We start from the raw sequence: 20,552 nt of genomic DNA, 5'->3' as shown, positions 1-20,552 counted from the left end.
TTAGGGATAGTCAACATGGCTTTGTGCATGGGAAAACATGTCTCACTTTTGAGTTATGGGTAGAGGCCGAATAGGCTGGGGCTTTTTTCTCTGGGTTGTCGGAGGTTAAGGTTGACCTTATTGAGGTTTATAAAATCATGAGGAGCATGGATAGGGTGAACAGCCAAGGTCTTTTTCCTGGGGTGGGGAGTCCAAAACTAGAGGGCACAGATTTAAGGTGAGAGGGGAAAGATTTAAAAAGGGTAATTTTCAGGGAACAAGCTGTCAGAGGAGGTGGTGGAGGTGGGTACAATTACAACATTTTCAAGGCATCTGGATGGGGATATGAATTGGAAGGGATTAGAGGTATGTAGCCAAATGCTGGCAAATGGGACTAGGTCAGATTAGGATGTCTGATATGCATGAACAAGTTGGACTGAAGGTCTGTTTTTGTGCTGTATGACTCTATGACTGCTGGAAAATAGTCCCCTGCTAAGCCCCGTACAAATGATAAGCTTCTGGGCTCTGCAATTAATGAGCTGATGAAAATGAATAGACAAGCAAGGGAAAGTCTGGTAGTGGTGCCAAAAATCATGCGCAAACTATAGTGAAGGGCAGAGGAGTGTGCATAAGTTCTGTCTTTAATGAACCAGTGCTGGCCTCCATGAAAAGCCAGACCCAGCAAAACAATCAGTATCTGCTGGATATGCACGGTCATCTTCCCTCATCGTTTGAGCCATGGATGCATGTATACAATGGCTGTAAAAGAGAGGGCTGGTGAGACCTTGACCTCCCTTAAAGGGAGGCATCTCATCAAGGGATGATGAAAGTGACAGGGAGGAGGAGCAACAGTGAGGTACCAAGGGATCGTCACCTCAGGATACTACAGAAGTGCCCTGCTGCACCACATCCCCTCTGCTAGGGAACCAAATGCCTCCTACAGGTCAGGCTGAGGTGGGCACCTATCAAGATCATCCAATGCAAGGCAGCAAAACAATCAGCAGGTTCCTCAAGTTTAGCTATTGCTGCTGAAGTGGTAGCAAGTCATAGTGGTAGGAAAAGAAAGAACGAAGAACATTACATTCATTTTAGGTGCTCAGATGTCAACCTTCTATACAATGTTACACTTGACATAAATACAGCACTTAGTACAACTGTCCTTCCTGTGGTTTCTTTCAGTTTTTAAGGCTTCTGACTATATTTTCTGTGTAGACACTTTGAGGGGTAACGATCACCCTAGATGCTCATGTGCACATCGTGTGCAGGAATGTAAAGAAGGCTGCATTCACTGCTGTTCTCCGAGAGGAACATGACTCCTCTGGAAACTGTGAACCTAAGTTAGACAACAAGGTGTAGAGCTGGATGAACACAGCAGGCCAAGCAGCATCATAGGAGCAGAAAGGCTGATGTTTCGGGCCTAGACCCTTCATCAGAAATCTACCTAAGTTGATTTTGAGAGTTAACACTGTTCATGTTAGTCTCCCTCTCAGTGGTAGATTAATGCCCACAAATGAAGGTTTGAGTCATAAAACCGCAGCTCCGATGTAATCCTCCATAACTCCATTCTGATGTTCTGAACAGAAACAGAATATGAAGGTGTGGTGAATAAGGAGCAAATTAATTTGAACTTATGCCAAAGTAACTTAATACTTTAAAATTGTAAAGCAAGCATTTCCTTTAGAGCCGGAATGACGCTAAGGCATAGTTGACAAAAAGTTTTGACTGTCCACATATGTTATTGCAAAGTCATCTGCCCTTAAACCTAACTGCTATCAGATTTTCTCAGGTGAGTCTTCCTTGTTGCACTACTAGCCTATCTTCCTCACTATTCTCATCATCAGCATTATCACCTCTCAATATTACCATCACCTTCCCCTTCTTCCTGGTCTTAGGAGACAGATCCAGTTGTTCATCTTCTAAGGTCTCATCATGGAATTGAACAAGGTTATGCAAGAGGCAATAAACGATTACTATTCTGGAGGCCCAGTGGAGTCAGAACTGGAGTGTTCCTCCTGAGCAGTCTTGGCAACAGAAGCCCGTTGACTCCAGTTTGTTTGCAACCTGAATTTCAATTACAGCTTGTTTCAACAGCTCTATATGTAATTTGTCATGAATATCAGATTACTTGCTTTAGAAAACATGCAGCAATCCTTGCAAAACACTGGTTTTAAAAGCAGTTCTTTATTTCAGTCCATAATTTTAATAAGTACAAAAATAAAAAAGATAAAGTCTTTACACTTTCAAATCTATATACGAGCTGCCAAATTCACAAAATTATGGATGAGACCCAGAGTTACAAATTTACTACTTTAATGCCTTTTCTCTTTATATGATAATAAGAAATGGGAGCAGACAAAAGTTATCGGAACCCACAAGCCTGCTCCACCATTCAATAAGCTCATGACTGGTCCAATTAAGGCCTCAACTCCACTAATCTGCTTATTCCCCTAAGCTTTGATTCCCTTGTCAAGCAAAAAACTGTCTAACTCAGCTTTAATTATATTAAACCTCCGTTAACTGCTCTCCCTAGAAGAGAATCAAAAACTAATATCCTCCTGAGAGACGCCCATGCTTTCTGGGACTTAGGGAATGACCTCTGCTACAATTCAGTAGCTTGTACATTTGCTACTAATATTGAGACTCAACGGATCAGAAAATAATAACACCTTATTAGTTTTACTCAAAAATGTCTACATTTGAAAAAAAGAGAAACTAAAGCATGCAATTTAGTGGCTGTTGTGCCTTTTCATTTGCAAGATAAATTTCAATATGTTCTTGAAGCTGAGCAACGGATCTTTCCTCATTCATATTTAATTTAATTTAAAATTAGGTTCTACCATAATCACTTAGCACCAGACCTAGTTTCAGCCTTGGTCTAAAGGCTTGGACAAAAGAGATGAATTCCAGAGCTGAATAGAACCTGAACTGAGCCAGCCATTTAAATGTTGTGGCTGCAAAACCAGGTCAGAGGGTAGGAAACCTGCAGCAAGAAACTCATCTCCTGTCACTCAGTGCCAATCCACCATCGAGAAGACACAAGCCAGGAGTGTAACAGAACAGTCCCCACTTACCTGGATGAAAGCAGATCTAACAACACTCAAGAAGGTTGACACCATATAGGACAAGGCAACTGCTTGACTGACACCCTATCCACTCTCTTAAACATTCATGCCCTGAACCACTGATGCACAGTGGAATTAAGGTGTACCATTTACAATATGCAATGCAGTAACACATCAAGGTTCATCCAACAGCACCTCCCAACCTGTAACTTCTACCAGCTAGAAGAAGAAGAGCAATAGATGCATAGGAATACCATAACCTGCAAGTATCCCTCTAAGCCACATGCCATCTCGACTTGGAACTACATGTCTGTCACTTTACCATCTCTGGGTCAACATTCTGGAACACTCTCCCTAACAGTATTGTGGCTGTACCTACTCCTCAAGGATTGCAGTAGATCAAGAAAGTCACCTTCTCCAGAGCAATTAGGGATGGGCAATAAATGCTGGCCTAGCCAATAATGACCGTGTTCCCTGAATGAATAAACTAAAAATCACTAAAATTAATATTTCAAATTAATTCACAAGTATTTTACCAATTTTTCAAAAACCCAAGGGTTGGAACTTTCATCTTTACCAATATTGAATCAAGTAAGTCAACAATGGGTGGTTTTGTTTAAAGATCTTGAGAAAGACTCAAATTACTGGCATCCAAAGATTAAAAGAAGAAAAGGAGGAAGAGGACACTTTCGATAGTATGATTTGTTTATTAGAGCAGATAAGAAAATTCAATTATGAAAGCAAACAATGTTTCTGAGTAAATTGACTAGCAAAGAGGGGAAATGGAAAGAGGGAAACAGTAAAAATGCCCATTACCCATGTTTGGGGCAGATCGTTCAAAATATGGGATGCAGATGGAGACTGGGGTAAGCAATGATTAAGTGAGGGAAAGGGGCAGCAATAGAATTAAGGGTATCATTAGAACAAGGTGATTGAAAGAGGAAATAATAATAGGAAGACAACAATGTAAAGACATCAGGGCTTCGACTGGAACTACTGAAAACAAAATTTTCTCACAACTGGCACCAGAAAATGGAGAAAATAACAATTAACAACTCCTTTCACCACCTTGTGATCATCATCTGCTCCTACCTGAAAGTAATGAAAAGACAAAAGCTGGGGAAGCTCAGAGTAAAAAGCAAACAGTTAATGAAAGGGAAACAGTAGATAAACAGGAAGAAATAGACCGAAGCAGCATGCAAGAAGCACTTAGTTACATGAAGATTAATGTAAATCTGGAATCCTCCCCTAAATTTGCTGATGGTAGGTTATGTCAAAATTTTAAAACCACGATAATTAGTTTTTGTTAATTGAGGGAATTAAGCATTATGGAACCAAGTGGGGTAGTTGAAGATAATATATGGATCACATATTAACTAATTTAATGATGGAATTGCCAATTGAATAAGAGAGAAAATGGCTTAATCCTGTTCTTATGGGATGAAGGCAACCACCAACAAAAGAAGAAATTGGTAAGAGAGGGACCATATTTCTTCACAGGGGTGAGTTTTCATGTTTGGTGAAAGAGCTATGGAAACTCTAGAAATTCACCATCAACAATATTTACTTAACAATTCTGCAGTTCTTTCATCAAATCTACATTATGGAATAAGGAGGCAGTGTGAAAATTTACCCCACATGGTGTATAATGCCATGGTAAATCCAATGGTATTTGTTAAATTTTCTCACCTGCTTAAAACTCCTTGCTTTCTATTCATCTCCACTGTGGCAATAGAATGTTTTCCACCATTCATGATCTCTGATCTCAACTGCCAGGTTTCAGGATTTTTGGGCCACATATTTTTCAGGTTCACTCCTTTTTTGGCCTTTACCCTGAAAAATTTTGAATAAAACACCTGTCAGACAATTTCAAAGAAGTTATCAATTCAAAAAAGTAAAGCACTGATATTTTGATTGAATCAGTACTACCCATTCATGTTAAAAACTCAGAATAGAGAAGTGCACTTCACAAATTAATCATTCCAATCTCAGGAAATATACTCAATAAAAGTGTTCAACACATACTAAACAAACAATCTAGTTCCAATTCAGAATAATTCTTAATCTATGCTTTTTGCAACTAAGTGATATTAGAGAACAATGTCAGCATGGAGAACAGAAGAAAGGTGTGAATATAGTGCATAGGCAACTCAATTTATGAAGCATTTAATATCACTGTTTCTGAGTTTGGACTTTGAACTGGACATATGTGGGGTTTGGTCTGAGTCTATGAAGGCGTTTAATAATTAACTTGTAAGTATTTCCATAACCATGATGATTTCTTTTAAAATACATTAGAAAAGAGATATTTCCTGGACAGTCATGCGCTTTGTTTTTCGTGAGCTTTACGAGCAAACAGAATAAACAATTGTGCATCAGGTTTCAGGTAGAAAAATGTAGAGTATTTTTTGGTTTAGAAGAAACACCCATACTTTGAAGGCTTCAATATGCAAAAGGCTTGGCTGAAATTTGATGTGTAAGGCAGTTGCTCTTGCAGAAAGGGATAGCTCAGAATTATTCAGAAATAGGTTACCTCAGTGTCAGGAGTTTAGTCTGAAAAGTCCAGACCAGATGTGTTTGGTTAAAACTCTGGAAACTTATTTGAAGCTGAGAAAGTCTAAGCTCAGGAATATGAAGACTGAAGGAAACAGATTCCAGATTCTCAAGACTGGGAATTGAAGGAAAAGTTAAATTGAGCCATTTAAAAACAATAGGGAAGGGAATTCTTTCTGATGTATGTATTGTAAAGGAGTGCTGTTGGGATTAAAGGAATTGTACATAATCATGTGTTTAAAATCTTTAAACTTGTATTATATGTAAAAAGTTTGTTTTTTCTTGTCGTTTTGTGTAATATACTTCAGTTTTCTTGTTGAAACCAAAATCTGTATCATTGAAATGCAAGCATGCAATGCAAGACCACCTCATTAAAATACCCTCCAAGAAACTAAATATGATCTATCAAACCAAATTTCAGAAGAAGGGTCCCAACCCGAAACATCAACTTTCCTACTCTTCTGATGCTGCCTGGCCTGCTGTGTTCCTCCAGCTCCACACTGTGTTATCTCAATAATTACATCAGCTAGGATAATAACAAAAGAATAGAAAGAAAGGAAAAATAATGAAAAAGGAGTAATGATAAGAAATTCATCAATTAGAATAACAGACAGGTGTTTCTGCAGCCATGGTCTTGACTCCAGTACGGTATGTTACTTCTCTGGTGCCAGGGTACCTCACAGGACAGCTACAGGATATTCTATTAATGGGAGGTTGATCAGCTAAAGGTTGTGCCACATTGGTATCAACAACAACGGTAAGAAGGGGAACATAGTCTTGTGATCAGAATTTGGGGAACTAGTCAGAAAATTAGTATAAAAACCCCAAAAGTAAAAATATCTATGTTACTCCCAGTACAATGCACAAGTGAGTACAGAAACAGGAAGAGCAGATGGGTGACTGCCTTACTTTTCTTATATTCACTCATGGCCCTTGGCACTACTAGCCGGCCAGCATTTATTGCACATCCCTAGTTGCCCTTGAGACGATTGTGATGAGCTGCCTTCTTGAACCCCTGCAGACCAACAATGGGGTTAGGGAGTGAATTTGAGGATTTTGACCCAGTAACAATGAAAAAACGAGATACATTTACAAATCAGGATCGTGAGTAATTTGGAGGGGAACTATTTCTTCCCATGTATCTGCTGCTCTAGTTCTTCTATATATGGTTGTGGTCATGAGTTTGAAAGATTCTGTCTAAGGAGTCTTGGTGAATTTCTGCAACGTGATGACTATCTTCAATAGAGACAATCTAACTATCATTCTTTGGCAATCAATGGCTTTATTGTCACTGAAAACCCCACTATCAACATCCTGGGGATTACCATTGACCAATGGAATTCTATCATTTATATTAATATACACCAGGATAATAAAGGGCAGTAAGGGTCAAGCATTCCTGGACTCTGTTCTGTAGAATTTTCTGCAGCAGTATGTGTATAGTCCAACAAAAAATTTTAAGTGGTCATAGACTTGGTTCTTGGAGCTGAGGTGGGTCAAGAAGATCAAGTGACACTGGAGGACATTTAGGGAACAGTTCAACTGAAGCATTCATGAGGGCATTGGATGATTATTTGGATGCAAATAGTGTGCAAGGGCATGGGGAAAAAGCAGGAGATTGGTAATGGATAACAATGCTCATTTGAAAAGCCAATGCAGGCATGATGGAACAAATGGTCATTGGTGCCATAATATATCTGTGATTCTGTCATAAATGTATCATGAGGTTCAGAATGATGTTGGAAAAGAACAATAAACAATCCAGAGTAAGAATAATATACCAGGGGAGAACTAACTTCAATGGAGCAAGAATGGAGCTAGACTTGATAAACTGGAGTGAAATGTTGTTAAAAGAAACATGTGCTACCTTTAAAGGAGAGATCATTCTGGCAAGGTATATTTGTCAAACGGAAAAGGTAAGGCAAAAAATCCAGAGATGCCTGAATGAAGAAGGAGAATTTAAGACAAGAAAGAAAAGGTGTGCTTATGACAGGTGTCATAAGCCAGGGATGACTTTTCCTGCTTTTTTTGATGGGATGCATTTTTGTTGAACAATTTGAAATATACCTTAAATTAATTCCCATGTTTATTTACCACTATATCTATTAATCTATTTATTCAATCAATTTTTACCAGCTCTCCCCTCATATCTTTGTAATATTGCGCAAATCATAAAATTACTGAAAGGACAGGACATAACAGATGGAAGCAGATCAATATCAGTATTTGAAGGGTCAAGAATGAGAGACAACAGATAAGAAGTTAAGTGGTAGGAGCCATCTGTAGAGGGTAAGACAAATTTCTCTCTACAGATGGTTAAGAGAGCATGGAATTCACTTCTAGGATTAATGTTTGAGACAGAAATGATTAAACATTCAAGATTAGATTGGGTAGGTAGTTGATGGAAAAGTTATTTATGATATGAGGCAACAGGGATAGTTGACAGAGCTATAATAGAGGCAGCAGAGTAGTTCAGTGATTAGCACTGCTGCCTCACAGCACCAGGGACCAGGGTTTGATTCCAGCCTCAGAAGACTGTCTGTGTGAAGTGTGCACAGTCTCCCTGTCTCTGTATGTTTCCTCCAGGTGCTCCAGTTTCCTCCCACAGTCCAAAGATGTGCAGGTTATGAGGATTGGCCATGCTAAACTGCTCATAGCATCCAGGGATGTGCATGCTAGATAGATTAGCCATGGGAAATGCAGGGTTACAGGGACAGAGTAGGGGGGTAGGATGCTCTTCAGAGGGTCAGTGTGAAGTCAATGGGCCAAATGGCCGGTTTCCACACTGTAGGAATTCTACAATTTTTTAACTCTATCTTTTGAAGGGTAAATGCTATTAAGGACTGGTGGGACAAAAAAAGACCTATTGCTGTGATTTAATCACCATGCAATTATATGTACATCTGCTGTAATTCTTTTACTCTTCATACATGGAAGTATGCAGAGCTGCACAGGAGACGGTGATATCACAACATCATGGGCCTTCACAATATGTGCAAATTTCAGAAATTATACCTTTTGGCCTTTAATAGAGAGAAAAACATTTTAAAGCTAGTAAATTTTCATCAGAAGGAAAAAGCAGAGTTAACGTTTTGGGTCAGAGTTCTGAGGAAGTGTCACCAGATCAGAAACATTAGCTGTTTTTTCCTTCACAGATGCTGCCAGACCTGAGCTTTTCCAGCAACTTTGTTTTTCTTCCTGATTTACAGCATCCACAGTTCTTTCGGTTTTTATTTGGTTTAAATTTTCATCAGAATTAGGACTAACTGCTTGCGATTGATGAGCAAGATTTTGTACCAATCCAAATTTGTCTGTAGTTTGTAGCTGGCATTGAACTGTAACCTATAGTTTAAATTCTTTAGTTCCTGGCCTTCAGCAGGACTTTTTGAAAGGCCCTCAGCAGCTGGGCTGAACTAAGGGAGCAGTTCAAATCAGTCTCACAGTAAATGGATTAGTTAGGCCTTTTGTGTTAGGAACTGAGAAAACTAGCCAACTTAATACATCTTACAGCAGTGTGCCAGAGTTAGGTGGCTAAGAGGAGGGGTAGAGGAAGAGAAAGAGGTGCTTTATTCCTTTTTCTTTCCCCGAGCTTTTCAGGAATTGATTCTTACTAGGCTACAGCAGAACAAGCTACTTATTTGGTGAGTATATGGTGACTACGGTTTATTCTATTCCTATGCTTCAACATAGTACAGCAACTGATTGTAATGTTCCTAAAATATATAAAAATGTAAGTAAGTAAATATATAATTTAATAAAATAATAAAGTGGTTAATTAAAACAGATTTAGGATAGTAGGATAGATGATATATCATATTTACCGCACTTGGGTGCTCCTGGATGCCAGTTTGGTCTAGAGCAAACACATCTCCAGCAGGTATTTGAAATTCAAGTGGCTTCAGTTCCGCGTTTATGAGCTAACAGTTGAACTACAGATACTACCTTAGGGAAGGGGAGAGTTACATGGATTTGTTGTGCTAGGAGGAATTAAACTTCTTAGGATTGTACAGTTTAATTTGCTCTGTTGAGACTGAACTGTGAGTAAGGCAGGTAAGGGGACTCAGAGGGCAGGAGTCTCAATCTTTATACTTCTCCAACAAGTTTGAGGTTCTTTCAGCTCATCTGGATGAGAGTGGGGGGCTGCAAAGTGGAAGAGTTAATTGACCTATGGCACCATGGTACAAGTGGGGGAGTGTGGTATTAGTAAAGGGCAAATTAGTCAGAGGGATAGACATTGTTCTCTGCATCAAAGAGCCTGTGTCCAGAAGGTTGTACTGCGTGTCCAGTGCCAGGGTAGAGGATATTCACTCAGGGCTGGAGGGAAACTTGCAATGAGAAGAGAAGGATCCAGTTATTGTGGTCGATGTAGGTACCAATGACAAGGCAGGACAAAGTACAGTTTCTAAATAATGACTAAGGTTTGTTCTTTTCCTATGGATCAGCATAGTAAAGCAACAAATGGTTTGGTTACTAAAATATTTAAACATAAGTAAATATCTAAATGAGTTAAGAATTAAGTAGTATGAGTAGATAAATGCCAAATTAAGAAACATAACCTCAAAAGCATAATCTGTACATTGCTAACTGAGTCATGTGCAAATTGGTACAAGGCAAATCTGCGCAGAGAGCTAAGTATGTGTTTAAAGACTGATAATGGGTGAAGTGGATTCTGACTCATGGGAACTGGGAAAAATAGCATTTGTACTAATAGGAATGTCTCCGCTTGAACTGTGCTGGAGTTGGTGTTCTTGCCAAATGCATAACTAGGGACATGAGTGGATTATAAATCAAATAGAAAGGGGCAAGGGATTAAATTTGGCAAGGTATGGCAAATCAAAGTGTAGAGACAAAGCTATTAATACAGGATAAACAGATCATGGCAGGAAGGGACAGAAAGTACAAATCTAAGAATAAATCAACAGAAGGACTAGAATTTGCAAAAAAGAATAAAAAAGATAAAGCTAAAGGCTCTGTATCTGAAGGCATGCAATATTCAAACCTAAACAGATGAACTGAGATCGCAGAAAGGAACAAAGTAGAATGATCTGGTAACCGCTACAAAGACATGGCTGCTGGATGACACAGATTGGAACCTGAATCATGAAGGGTACAGAACAGGAAGCTAGTAAAACATGGAGCGGTAGTTCTGTTAGTTAATGATAGTGTTCACTAAGACAGAGGAATGACCTAAATTCAAGAAAGCAGGATGTGCAAACAGTTTGGGTAGAGATTATAAATGATAAAAGCAAGAAGTAACTTGCCCCTTAACAGAAACGACACAATAAGGTGAAGCATAAAGAAATAATAATGGTGGCTTGTCAGAAAGGTGCAGGAATAAACATGTGAAATTTTAATCTACAAAAGACTGGAAAAGTCAGATGGGCAAAAGTAGCTTAAATGGAGTTCAAAGAATGTTTTTGGGATAGTTTCACATATCAGCATGTTCTGGAGCCATTCAAAGAGCACGTTATACTAGACCTCATATTGTGTAATGAGATAGGAATAATTAATGATCTCATAGCCAAGGCACCCCTAGTGAGCAGCCATTATATGACTGAATTTGACATTCAATTTGAGAAGGAGGTCTGAGACTATTGTTTAATCTTAAATATGGGCAGTTATAAGGACATGGAAAGAAAACTGACTGAAGCGAAATGGCAAATTATTTTCAAGTATAGACCAATTGGGATGCATTTGCAGACATAAAAGGGGAAATCTTAGAATACAGAATAGATACATTCCAAAGAATAAGAAAATTTCCAATTATAGTATCAGACTTAAGAAAAATGCAAATAATTAAACAAATACAGGTGACAGGTCAGTAGATTGTTTTTATTTACACATTCGATACAAAGGCTGACCAAAATAAAATACTAAGGAGGAAAAAATAGAGTACAAGAGAATGGTTGCCAGAAATGTGAAAATAGTAAAACTTTCTGGAGATATTTAGAAGAGAAAAGAATTAACCAACTGAGTATTGGTCCCATAGAAAGTGAGTATGGTGCATTACTAATGGTAAATAGGGAGATGACATAAAGAATACTTTAACATCCCAGGAGCAGTGAGAAATCAAGAAATGGAAGGAAGGGAGAAACTTTAGAAAATCACAATCACTGTTTAAGTGGTATTGAGTAAATTATTGGCACTGTGGACTGGAAAGGGATCAGGTCCTGATGGAATTCATCCTCGGGTCTCAGAAGAAAAAGCTAATGAGTGAAGAAGATTATCTATGACACAATTGATCAAGATCACTTCATAATCAATGGGCTGAGAAGTGGCAGATGGAGTTAAATTTGGATAAATGTGAAGTATTGTATTTAGGTAAAACAAACAAGGGCGGGGCTTATACAATTAAAAGTTGGACCTTGGGTAGTGTCGTAGAACAGAGAGACTGAGAGGTTCGGGTACATAATTCTTTGAAGTTTGCATCTCATGTCGATAGGGTAGTTAAGGCGGCATTTAGCATGCTTGTCTTCACTGCTCAGACCTTTTGAGTATAGGAATCGGGGTGCACGTTAGTGAGGCCTCTTCTGGAGTTGTGTGTCCAGTTCTGGTCGCCCTGTTATAGGAATGATATTCTTAAACTCAAGAGGGTTCAGAAAAGACTTACCAGGATATTGCCGGGAAAGAAGTGCTTGAGTTATAAGGAGAGGCTGGATAGCCCAGGAGTTCTTTTCACTGGAGTGTAGGAAGTTGAAGGGAGATCTTATACAGGTTTATTAACCTGTATGGGGAGTATAGATGAGGTGAATGGCAGGTGTCTTTTCCTGAGGGTGGGGGGATTCAAGACTAGGGGGCATATTTTTAAAGTTAGAAGAGAAAGATTTGAAAAAGACATGAGGGGTAATCTTTTTACACAGAGAGTGGTTCATGTGTGGAATGAACTTCCAGAGGAAGTGGTGGATGTGGGTATAGTTACAATGCTTAAAAGACATTTGGATAAGTACATGAATAAGAAATATTTGGAGGGTTTATGGGTCAAGCAGAGGCAGGTGGGACTAGTTTAGTTTGGGATTATGGTGGCATGGACTGGTTGGATCAAAGGGTCTGTTTCCATGCTGTATGACTCTATGAGATAGTTCATGCGTCAGTTTTAAATTTCCAGTATTCAGCTGCAGGAAGAAATTTGGAAAGCTAATGGAACGTTGTCATTTACCATGAGGGGAATTGAAGACAATTGTAGGGATGGCATCCTTCAGTTACACAGAGTACCTGAGACCATATCTGGACTCCTGTGTGCAGTACAGGTCACCTTATTTAAGGAAGGGCATCAATGCATTGGAAGCAATACGGATTCAGATAATGCTTACCAGTCTAACACCTGGAATGAGTAGATTGTCTAATGAGGAAAGATTGGACAACCTACTCTTGTATCTGCTACAGTTTAAAAGAGTAAGAGAAGACATGATTAAAACATATAAGAGCCTGAGGCATCTTGATAGACATGAAGGGAATATTCCTCTTGAAGGAAAATCAAGAACGAGCAGTCGCGGTTTCAAAATCAGGGATTGACCGTTTAATACAGAGATGAGGTGGACATTTTTCTCTGTAAGAGTCATGAATCTTGGAAGTTATTATTGAAAAGATGGTGGTGTAGAGTCCTTGAATACTTTCAAGAAAGAGGAGGATAGATTCTTGTTAAGCTGGGAGTTGAAAGGTTATCAGGGGCAGTTGGGACTATAGATTTAACATTATTATCAGATCTGCCATGATCTGACTGAATGGCAGGGCAGGCACGAGCAGCTGAATAGGCTATTTCTACACTTTTTCATTGGAACTTTGGAACACAGGATTATGAATAAGCCATTAAGCTCTAAAATTCAAGCAGATCACGGCTGATCTGTACTTCATCCCAATTTACCCATATTTGATCTATTTCCTTTAAACCCCATATCTAATGAAAAGTCAAATATCAATCTGATTTCCAAATTTCCTGCTTAAATCTTATTTTGAAGACCGTGGCCTCTTGCTCTTACACCAGAGGAAACATCATCTATCTGCCATATTAAATCCCTTGATAATTTAAGTCAATGAATTATATAAGCATTCAACCTTCTAAGGTAAAGAGTTTACATGCAGGTTCATGCAGCCCATCCTCATAAATTAACCCTTAAAGCCCTAGTAAAATGCAGGTGAATTTGTGTTGTACCTCTCAAAAGCTGGTACTACAAATCCTGAGGTTTGATGGTCAAATTCTAGCGTTCTAGGTTAGATAATGCCAAGATTTATTACAACTGAAGTTTCATCATTTTTGAATGCAAATCCCTTTTAGATAAAGACCAACATTACAGTATATTTTCAATTTGGATATTCAATACATTTAAAAGTAATTGAAGAAAAGACAGTTTGTGGAGGTAAATTTTTGCTTGCGCAATTTCCTTTCTCATGTGGAAGCAATGTGAAAATATGAATAATTTCATTGACAGATAAAAAGTTGTCATCTCATTAAAGTGGCCATGTAAATTATAACAGAGAGAAATAGTAATACATTTGAAGGAGAGATTGCTGAAACTCAGTCTGCATTTAGGTTTGGAGTAGGAACAAGAGAGGGCATCTTTAACTTAAGAACAATCTTTAATAAATATCTCGAAGTAAAAAATATTTACATCTGCTTCATGTTCACCAGCGACGAGTGTTGCTGATATGTGACATTGGCAGTAAAGCTGAGAGATTTACCAGACTTTTGGTTGGATCAAATGGCACGCATCAGGCTAGAAGAGGGCCATTTAAATATGTATCAAGTGAAGACAAGAGTAAGACAAAGCTGTGTGCTGTTGCCAACATAACTTAATCTGTGCATGAACAAATCTTCAGAGAATTAGATGAACTTCCAAGGGTAAAAATTAGAGGCAAGATGAGAGGATGCACTATTAATTGTTAGGCACACAATAATTTAGCTGTGGCCCAATCAACATTTTATAAAGTTCAAGCATAACTTCCCTGCTCTTAAACTCTATACCTCAGCTAACGGCAATTATCCAATATTCCTTCTTAAGCACTTTATGTACCTGTTCCTTTACCTTATAGGACTGGTGGGTATTCACACCAAGGTCCATCCGATCCTCCATCTTCCCCAGGGTCCTACTGTTCATCATGCATTCCTATTGCTTTAATTCTCCTGCCCAAGTGCATCACCTCACACTTATCTGAATTGAATTCATTTGCTACTGATCAGCTCATCTGCCCCACCTATTTATATCATCCTGTAATCAAAAACTATCCTCCTCACTGTTTACTATCCCACCAATTATATCATCTGTGAACTTATTGATCAACCCTCCTACATTTATGTCTAAATCATTTACATATGCCACAAACAGCAAGGGCCCCAACTGATTCTCGTAGGACCATTCTGGACATAGGCTTACAGTCACAAAAACACCCGTCAACTATTAGTGTCTACTTCCTACCATTCGGCCAATTCTGGATCTGATATATCAACTTTCCTTGGATCACGTGGGCTCTTACTTTGCTATCAGTCTCTGTTACGGGACCTTATAAAAAGGGAATTCTGCTTTTTGTGTACAGGAAGCACCTGGGAAGTTTTCCACATTGTAGGGCAAATAGCTGTTGTTGCTTAACTGGAACAGCTTGGCTTAAGATGCAGCAAATTCTGTAGCACAAGTCTTCAGCAGTATTGCTGGAATATTGTCGGGCCCATAGCTTTTACAATATCCAGTGCCTTCAACTGTTTCTTGATACTGGAATATATTAAAACTACAAATTGCAAAAATAATTACAGGAAAGTCAATAGAGAGGTAAACAGGTGGAGATTGTTTGCTTCACTGTGGGTTCCAAATCCCTATTTTTCTTTAATTTGCCATTTGCTGACTAAATATTTCACCTAAATTTGATTTGGGTCCAGAATTTGCTTGGGAACGTGATATCCAACCGACTACACAAAGCAACATGAGCCTACTTCACCAGACAATAAGTAATTCTGCAATCAAACACACTGGCTCGGTGAGCAAGTCTGCAATCTCATCCACAAACTGAGCTACAAACCGTCTCGAAAATTTTAAAGTATGTTAAAGACCTAGACAGACTGCAAAGAAAATTTAGTAGAATGCATGAGGGATTTTAAATACAAGGAAGGATTAGAAAAATTAGACTTTCCCTACTTGAAGCAGAGCAGACTAAGAGGTGACCTTACTGAGATGTTCAAAGGTATGAACAATTTTGACAGGGTAAAAGTGGATATTCTGTTTCCTCTAGTTGTTAAGTCAGTAACTAGAAAGTCATGATTTCGAGTTAGTCAGTAAGAGAGCTAGGAATGAGCCGAGGAGAAACTTCTTTGTCAAGAGGGTTGTTACGGTTTGGAATGCGCTGTCTGAGAGAGTGGTCGAGGCAGATTCCAAAGCTGGTTTCAAAAGAAAGCTGGATGTATGTTTGCAAAAATTATATTTAGAGGACTACAGAGATAGAGCTGAAGAATGGGACTAGCTGTGCTGTTCTTTCAGGGGCTAGCACAGACATGATAGATCAAATATAGCCTTCTTCTGTACTGCAAAATTCTATGATTCTAGAATCCTTACAGTGTGGAAGCAGACCATTCAGCCCATTGAGTCTACACTGACCCTCTGAAGAGCATCCCCCTCAGATCCATCCCCATATTCTATCTCTGTAACCCTGCATTTCCCATGACCAATCCACATAGCTTTCACATCCCTGAACACTATGGGCAATTTAGCATGACGAATCCAACTAACCCACACATCTTTGGACTGTGGGAGGAAACCGGAACACTTGGAGGAAACCCACGTAGAGATGGGGAGAATGTCTGTGTGGAGTTTACACAGTTGCCTGAGGGTGGTATCGAACCTAAGGCCCTGGCGCTGTGAGGCAGCAGTGTTACCCACTGAGCTGAGTGGGAGTTTGGGAATAAGATACAGGCAGCAAAGTTTTGGGTGAGCTGAATTTTAAAGTGGGGAGAGAATGGGTGAGCGCATTGAAAATGTCGGGTTAAGAAAATGAATAAAAGCATAAGTAAGTGTTTCAGTAGCAGATGGCTGAGGCAAGGATACAGTTGGGTAACGTTACAGATGTGGAAATATATAGTCCTTGTGATTTACAATAACTAGTATCATAAGCTCAGCTCGAGGTTATAAATTTGAACTGATTTAACCTGGGATAATGGCCAGGGAGGTGGATGAAATTGTTGATAAAGATATAGAGCTGAGTTTTCCCATTTTAAGTTTAAATGTTTTGCTGAGAGACATTCATGACTGTCTGTCTGCTATGACTCAGAGCTCTCACATAATCTTCCACTCTTCACCTCATTAATCACGCATCTGGACGGTAGAATTCCTTTCTCGTGGAATCATCTGGCAGTACAGTACGGGAGGCCATGTTTGTCACTGCTGGTACCTAATGGCATTAACACTTAAAGCCCAAAAGATGGATGCCTTAAAGTAAGCTAAAAGTGAGTGTTAAAACCATAAGGTTAGCAGAAATCTAACTGAACTAAACATGTAAATACAAATGTAAGTGCAAGAACAGGTGAAAGGCTCAAAATCCTGCAGTGAGTAAATCGCTTCCTGACTCCCCGAGCCTGACCAACATCTACAAGGCACATGTTATCTGTATGATAAAATACTTACATGCCTGGATGAGTGGAACTCCAAAAACAGTCAAGAAGCTTGACATCATCCAAGAAAAAGCAGCCTACTTGATTAGCACCACATCCACAATAGTCACTCCCTCTAACACAGATGCACAGTAGCACTGCAGAAAGTTCAGACAGCCCTTTTGAAACCCCATGACCTCTGCCAACTAGAAGGACAAGAACAGCAGATATTTGGGAAAACAACCACCTTCAAGATCTCCTCCTAGCCACATGCTATCCTGATTTGGAAATATATCACCATTTTTTTCAGAGCTGCTGGGTCAAAATCCTGGAACTTCCCCCTAAACAGTATTGTGGCTACACCAAATGAACTGCAATGCTTCTAGAAGTAAGCTCACCACCATTTCTCAAAGGCAGCTAGGGGCTGGTATTTAATCTTGGCCCAGTTAACAAAGCCCACGTTGCATGAATAAATTATAAAAATGCATCTTCTATCAGTGCATAGGATGCACTTTTTTTTATTCATTCACAGGATGAGGGCTTTGCTGGCTAGGCCAGCATTCCTTGCCCATTCCTAATTGCCCAGAGTCCAATTAAAAGTCAGCCACAGTGCTGTGGGTCTGGAGTCACATATAGGCTACACCAGGTAAGGATGACAGGTTCCTTCCCTAAAGGGCAATCGTGAATCTGATGGTTCTTCCAACAATCAACAGTGGATTTGCGGTCATCGTTAGATTCTTAATTCCAGATTTTTATTGAATTCAAATTCCACCATCTGCCATGGCAGGATTCAAACCCAGGACCCCAAAACATTACCTGGGTCTGTGGATTAACATTTCAACCACAATACCACTTGGCCATTCCCTCCCTTTGTGCATTTGTCACATGCACAAAGCCATCGAACAGAAATGTGCTGGTTTTAGGAGTCCCTGATCTCCAAAGTGAAGACATAAATGACTGAAGTGTTCTGGGAGTTGGACCGAGGGCCGGCATGATGTGTTGAGGTTGGTGGTTTGCTGATGCCAACTCACCTGGTACAAAATATGGAGAAGGATAGTGTCCATGCAGCATGCTGTAGATGCAATATTTTGCTAAAGACAAAATGGGATGATGGTTTTTACAAGCAATCTGCAAGCTGCAGCTGCCAGGTATTCTGAATTTCATGTTGGGAATTTCTACTGTAACATCTATTTTCTTGGGGAAGAAGAGTAAAGTTGAACATGGCAAATAAATGTTGAGAATTGAGATAAAAATGAGAAGCACTTGCAGAGAAATAAGGTAGTCATCCTTCAATAGCAAATTTCTAAAATCACAGTTTAAAGATTAAGGGGAAAATTGGGAAAAAATCTTTTTAACATTAAGATTCTAATATTTTTATTCTCACTGTATTTTCTTGACTTTTTCACCTTTCCCCAGACTGCTCCAGGGAAGGGAAAATTCTGACTTTGGAGATAATGGTAGACAATGGCTTTGGTCTTCCTGATGCCAGACAAGGAGAATGTTGTAATTAAATATTGTGTTGGGAAGCAGAGAATCTGTAATTCTCAGCATCAATTGATGCAAAGATTTTTCTCTGATTAAGTAGTGTGACATTAGACTCATTAATGGTAATCTTAATGCACACAACATTGCGAGAGAAGTCTGACTTTTATCAGATGGAGAAATACCTCCATTGGTTTCTCTGTTTTGAATAAATCAAACAAATGGTACTGTCGATATAAATAGTCTATTAGCATGCTAACCACTGTGCCATTGTGCTGCCCTCTTACACTGAGGCTTCAGAACATTTCTTCAATTGAGAAAGTTGACTAAATAACAGTCTGAATCACAAATGTAATTCTTAAAGTGCAGCTCGAACTCATGTTTTATTTCCGAAGTGAGTACTTCACTCTGTTATGACATGGAGGAGACAGCCGAACCAAATCAACCTTTTTATCTCTATAATTGCAACACAGTAAAATTAAACTGTCAAAGATCCTCAATAGTTACTCCAATGGTTCCAAACCAGACTTTTAAATAATCAGTCCCAGACTTTGCAAATACTTAATTCCAGGCACTGGTTTTGTATCTTAAACAAAAGACTTAATAAGTTGTTAAGTATACAATAGCTTCAGCAGAGAAAAGTATTAAGAAAAGTAATCTAATTAATGTCTTTGCTTTAAACCCGAAACATTTCTTTTCAGTCACCATTCACACAAAAGACAGATGGACAGACACAGTTAATGGATAAATGAAAGAAAAAAACATAACTTGCCAGATTACTTAATCAGAGTTAGTAAGAACTGCCGACGCTGGAGTCATGATAACAGTGTGGAACTAGAGGAACATAGCAGGCCAGGCAGCATCAGAGGAACAGCAAAGCTGATGTTTCTTGTTGGGACCCTTCTTCAGAAATGGGGGAAGGGGTAGGGGAGTCTGAAATAAAGAGAGAGGAGGGGTGAGGTTGGGAAAGGTAGGCGGGGTGGTGATAGTGAGTGCAGGTAGGCAATGACGGGGTTGGTCAGTAGGGTGGGAGAGAAGACGGACAGGTCAAGGAGGTGGGGATGAAAGGGAGGGTTGCTCATGGGATGAGGTCAGGAGTGGGAAGATTTTGAAGCTAGTAAATACCACATTGAGACCAATGGCTTGCCGGCTCCCATGGCGGAATGAGATGCTGCTTCTCCAGTTTCCGGGTGCGTCATTGTGACACTGGAGCAGGCCCAGGATGGTCATCAGAGATAGTAGGAACTGCCGATGCTGGAGTCTGAGATAACAAGGTGTGGAACTGAAGGAACACAACAGGTCAGGCAGCGTCAGAGGAGCAGGAAAGCTGATGTTTCAGGTCTGGACCCTTCTTTAGAAATGGTAGAGGGGAAGGGGGCTCTGAAATAAACAGAGAGGGGGAGGCAGTGATGGAAGGTGGATAGTGGAGCAGATAGGTGGAGAGAAGATGGACAGGTCAAGGAGGCGGGGATGAAGCTAGTAAAGGTTAGTGTAGGTAGGACATGGGGGTGTGTGTTGGTCAGTGAGGTGGGAGGAGCGATAGGTGGGAGACAATACGGACAGGTCAAGGAGGTGGAGTTGAGAGGGGGTGCTGGTCTTAGAATGAGGTCGGGGGTGGGGCAATTTTGAAGCTAGTAAAGTCCACATTGAGACCATTGGGTTATAGGCTTCCAAGGCGGAATATGAGGTACTGTTCCTCCAGTTTCTGGGTGGCGTCGTTGTGACGCTGGAGAAGGCCTAGGATGGACATGTTGTCCAGGGAGTGGGAGAGGGAGTTGAAGTGGTTCGTGACTGGGAGGCATTGTCGTTTGTCGAGAACTGAGCATAGGTGCTCCACAAAGCGGTCTCTGACCCTCCGTTTGGTCTCCCCAATGTAGAGGAGGCCACATCAGGAACAATGGATACAATAG

At 39.8% G+C, this 20,552-nt stretch overlaps 1 protein-coding gene across 2 annotated transcripts in view; it reads right to left on the bottom strand.

Annotated features, from left to right (window-relative positions):
- tmem132e (transmembrane protein 132E) overlaps positions 1-20,552 on the bottom strand; it is a 606,787-nt gene that overhangs the window by 337,010 nt on the left and 249,225 nt on the right. For both annotated transcript variants that reach the window (XR_007264880.1, XM_048612749.1), the window contains exon 3: positions 4,731-4,874. Coding sequence is in view for 1 of the 2 variants with exons in the window: in XM_048612749.1 (XP_048468706.1) it covers positions 4,731-4,874 (144 nt within the window). In the remaining variant the exon portion in view is untranslated. The remainder of the gene's footprint in view (positions 1-4,730; positions 4,875-20,552) is intronic.

This window comes from Rhincodon typus, chromosome 26 (assembly GCF_021869965.1).
Source record: "Rhincodon typus isolate 14 chromosome 26, sRhiTyp1.1, whole genome shotgun sequence".
In the NCBI taxonomy this organism is placed as follows: domain Eukaryota; kingdom Metazoa; phylum Chordata; class Chondrichthyes; order Orectolobiformes; family Rhincodontidae; genus Rhincodon; species Rhincodon typus.
Note: the sequence above shows the minus strand (reverse complement) of the source record. Positions and strands in the feature narration are given on the sequence as shown.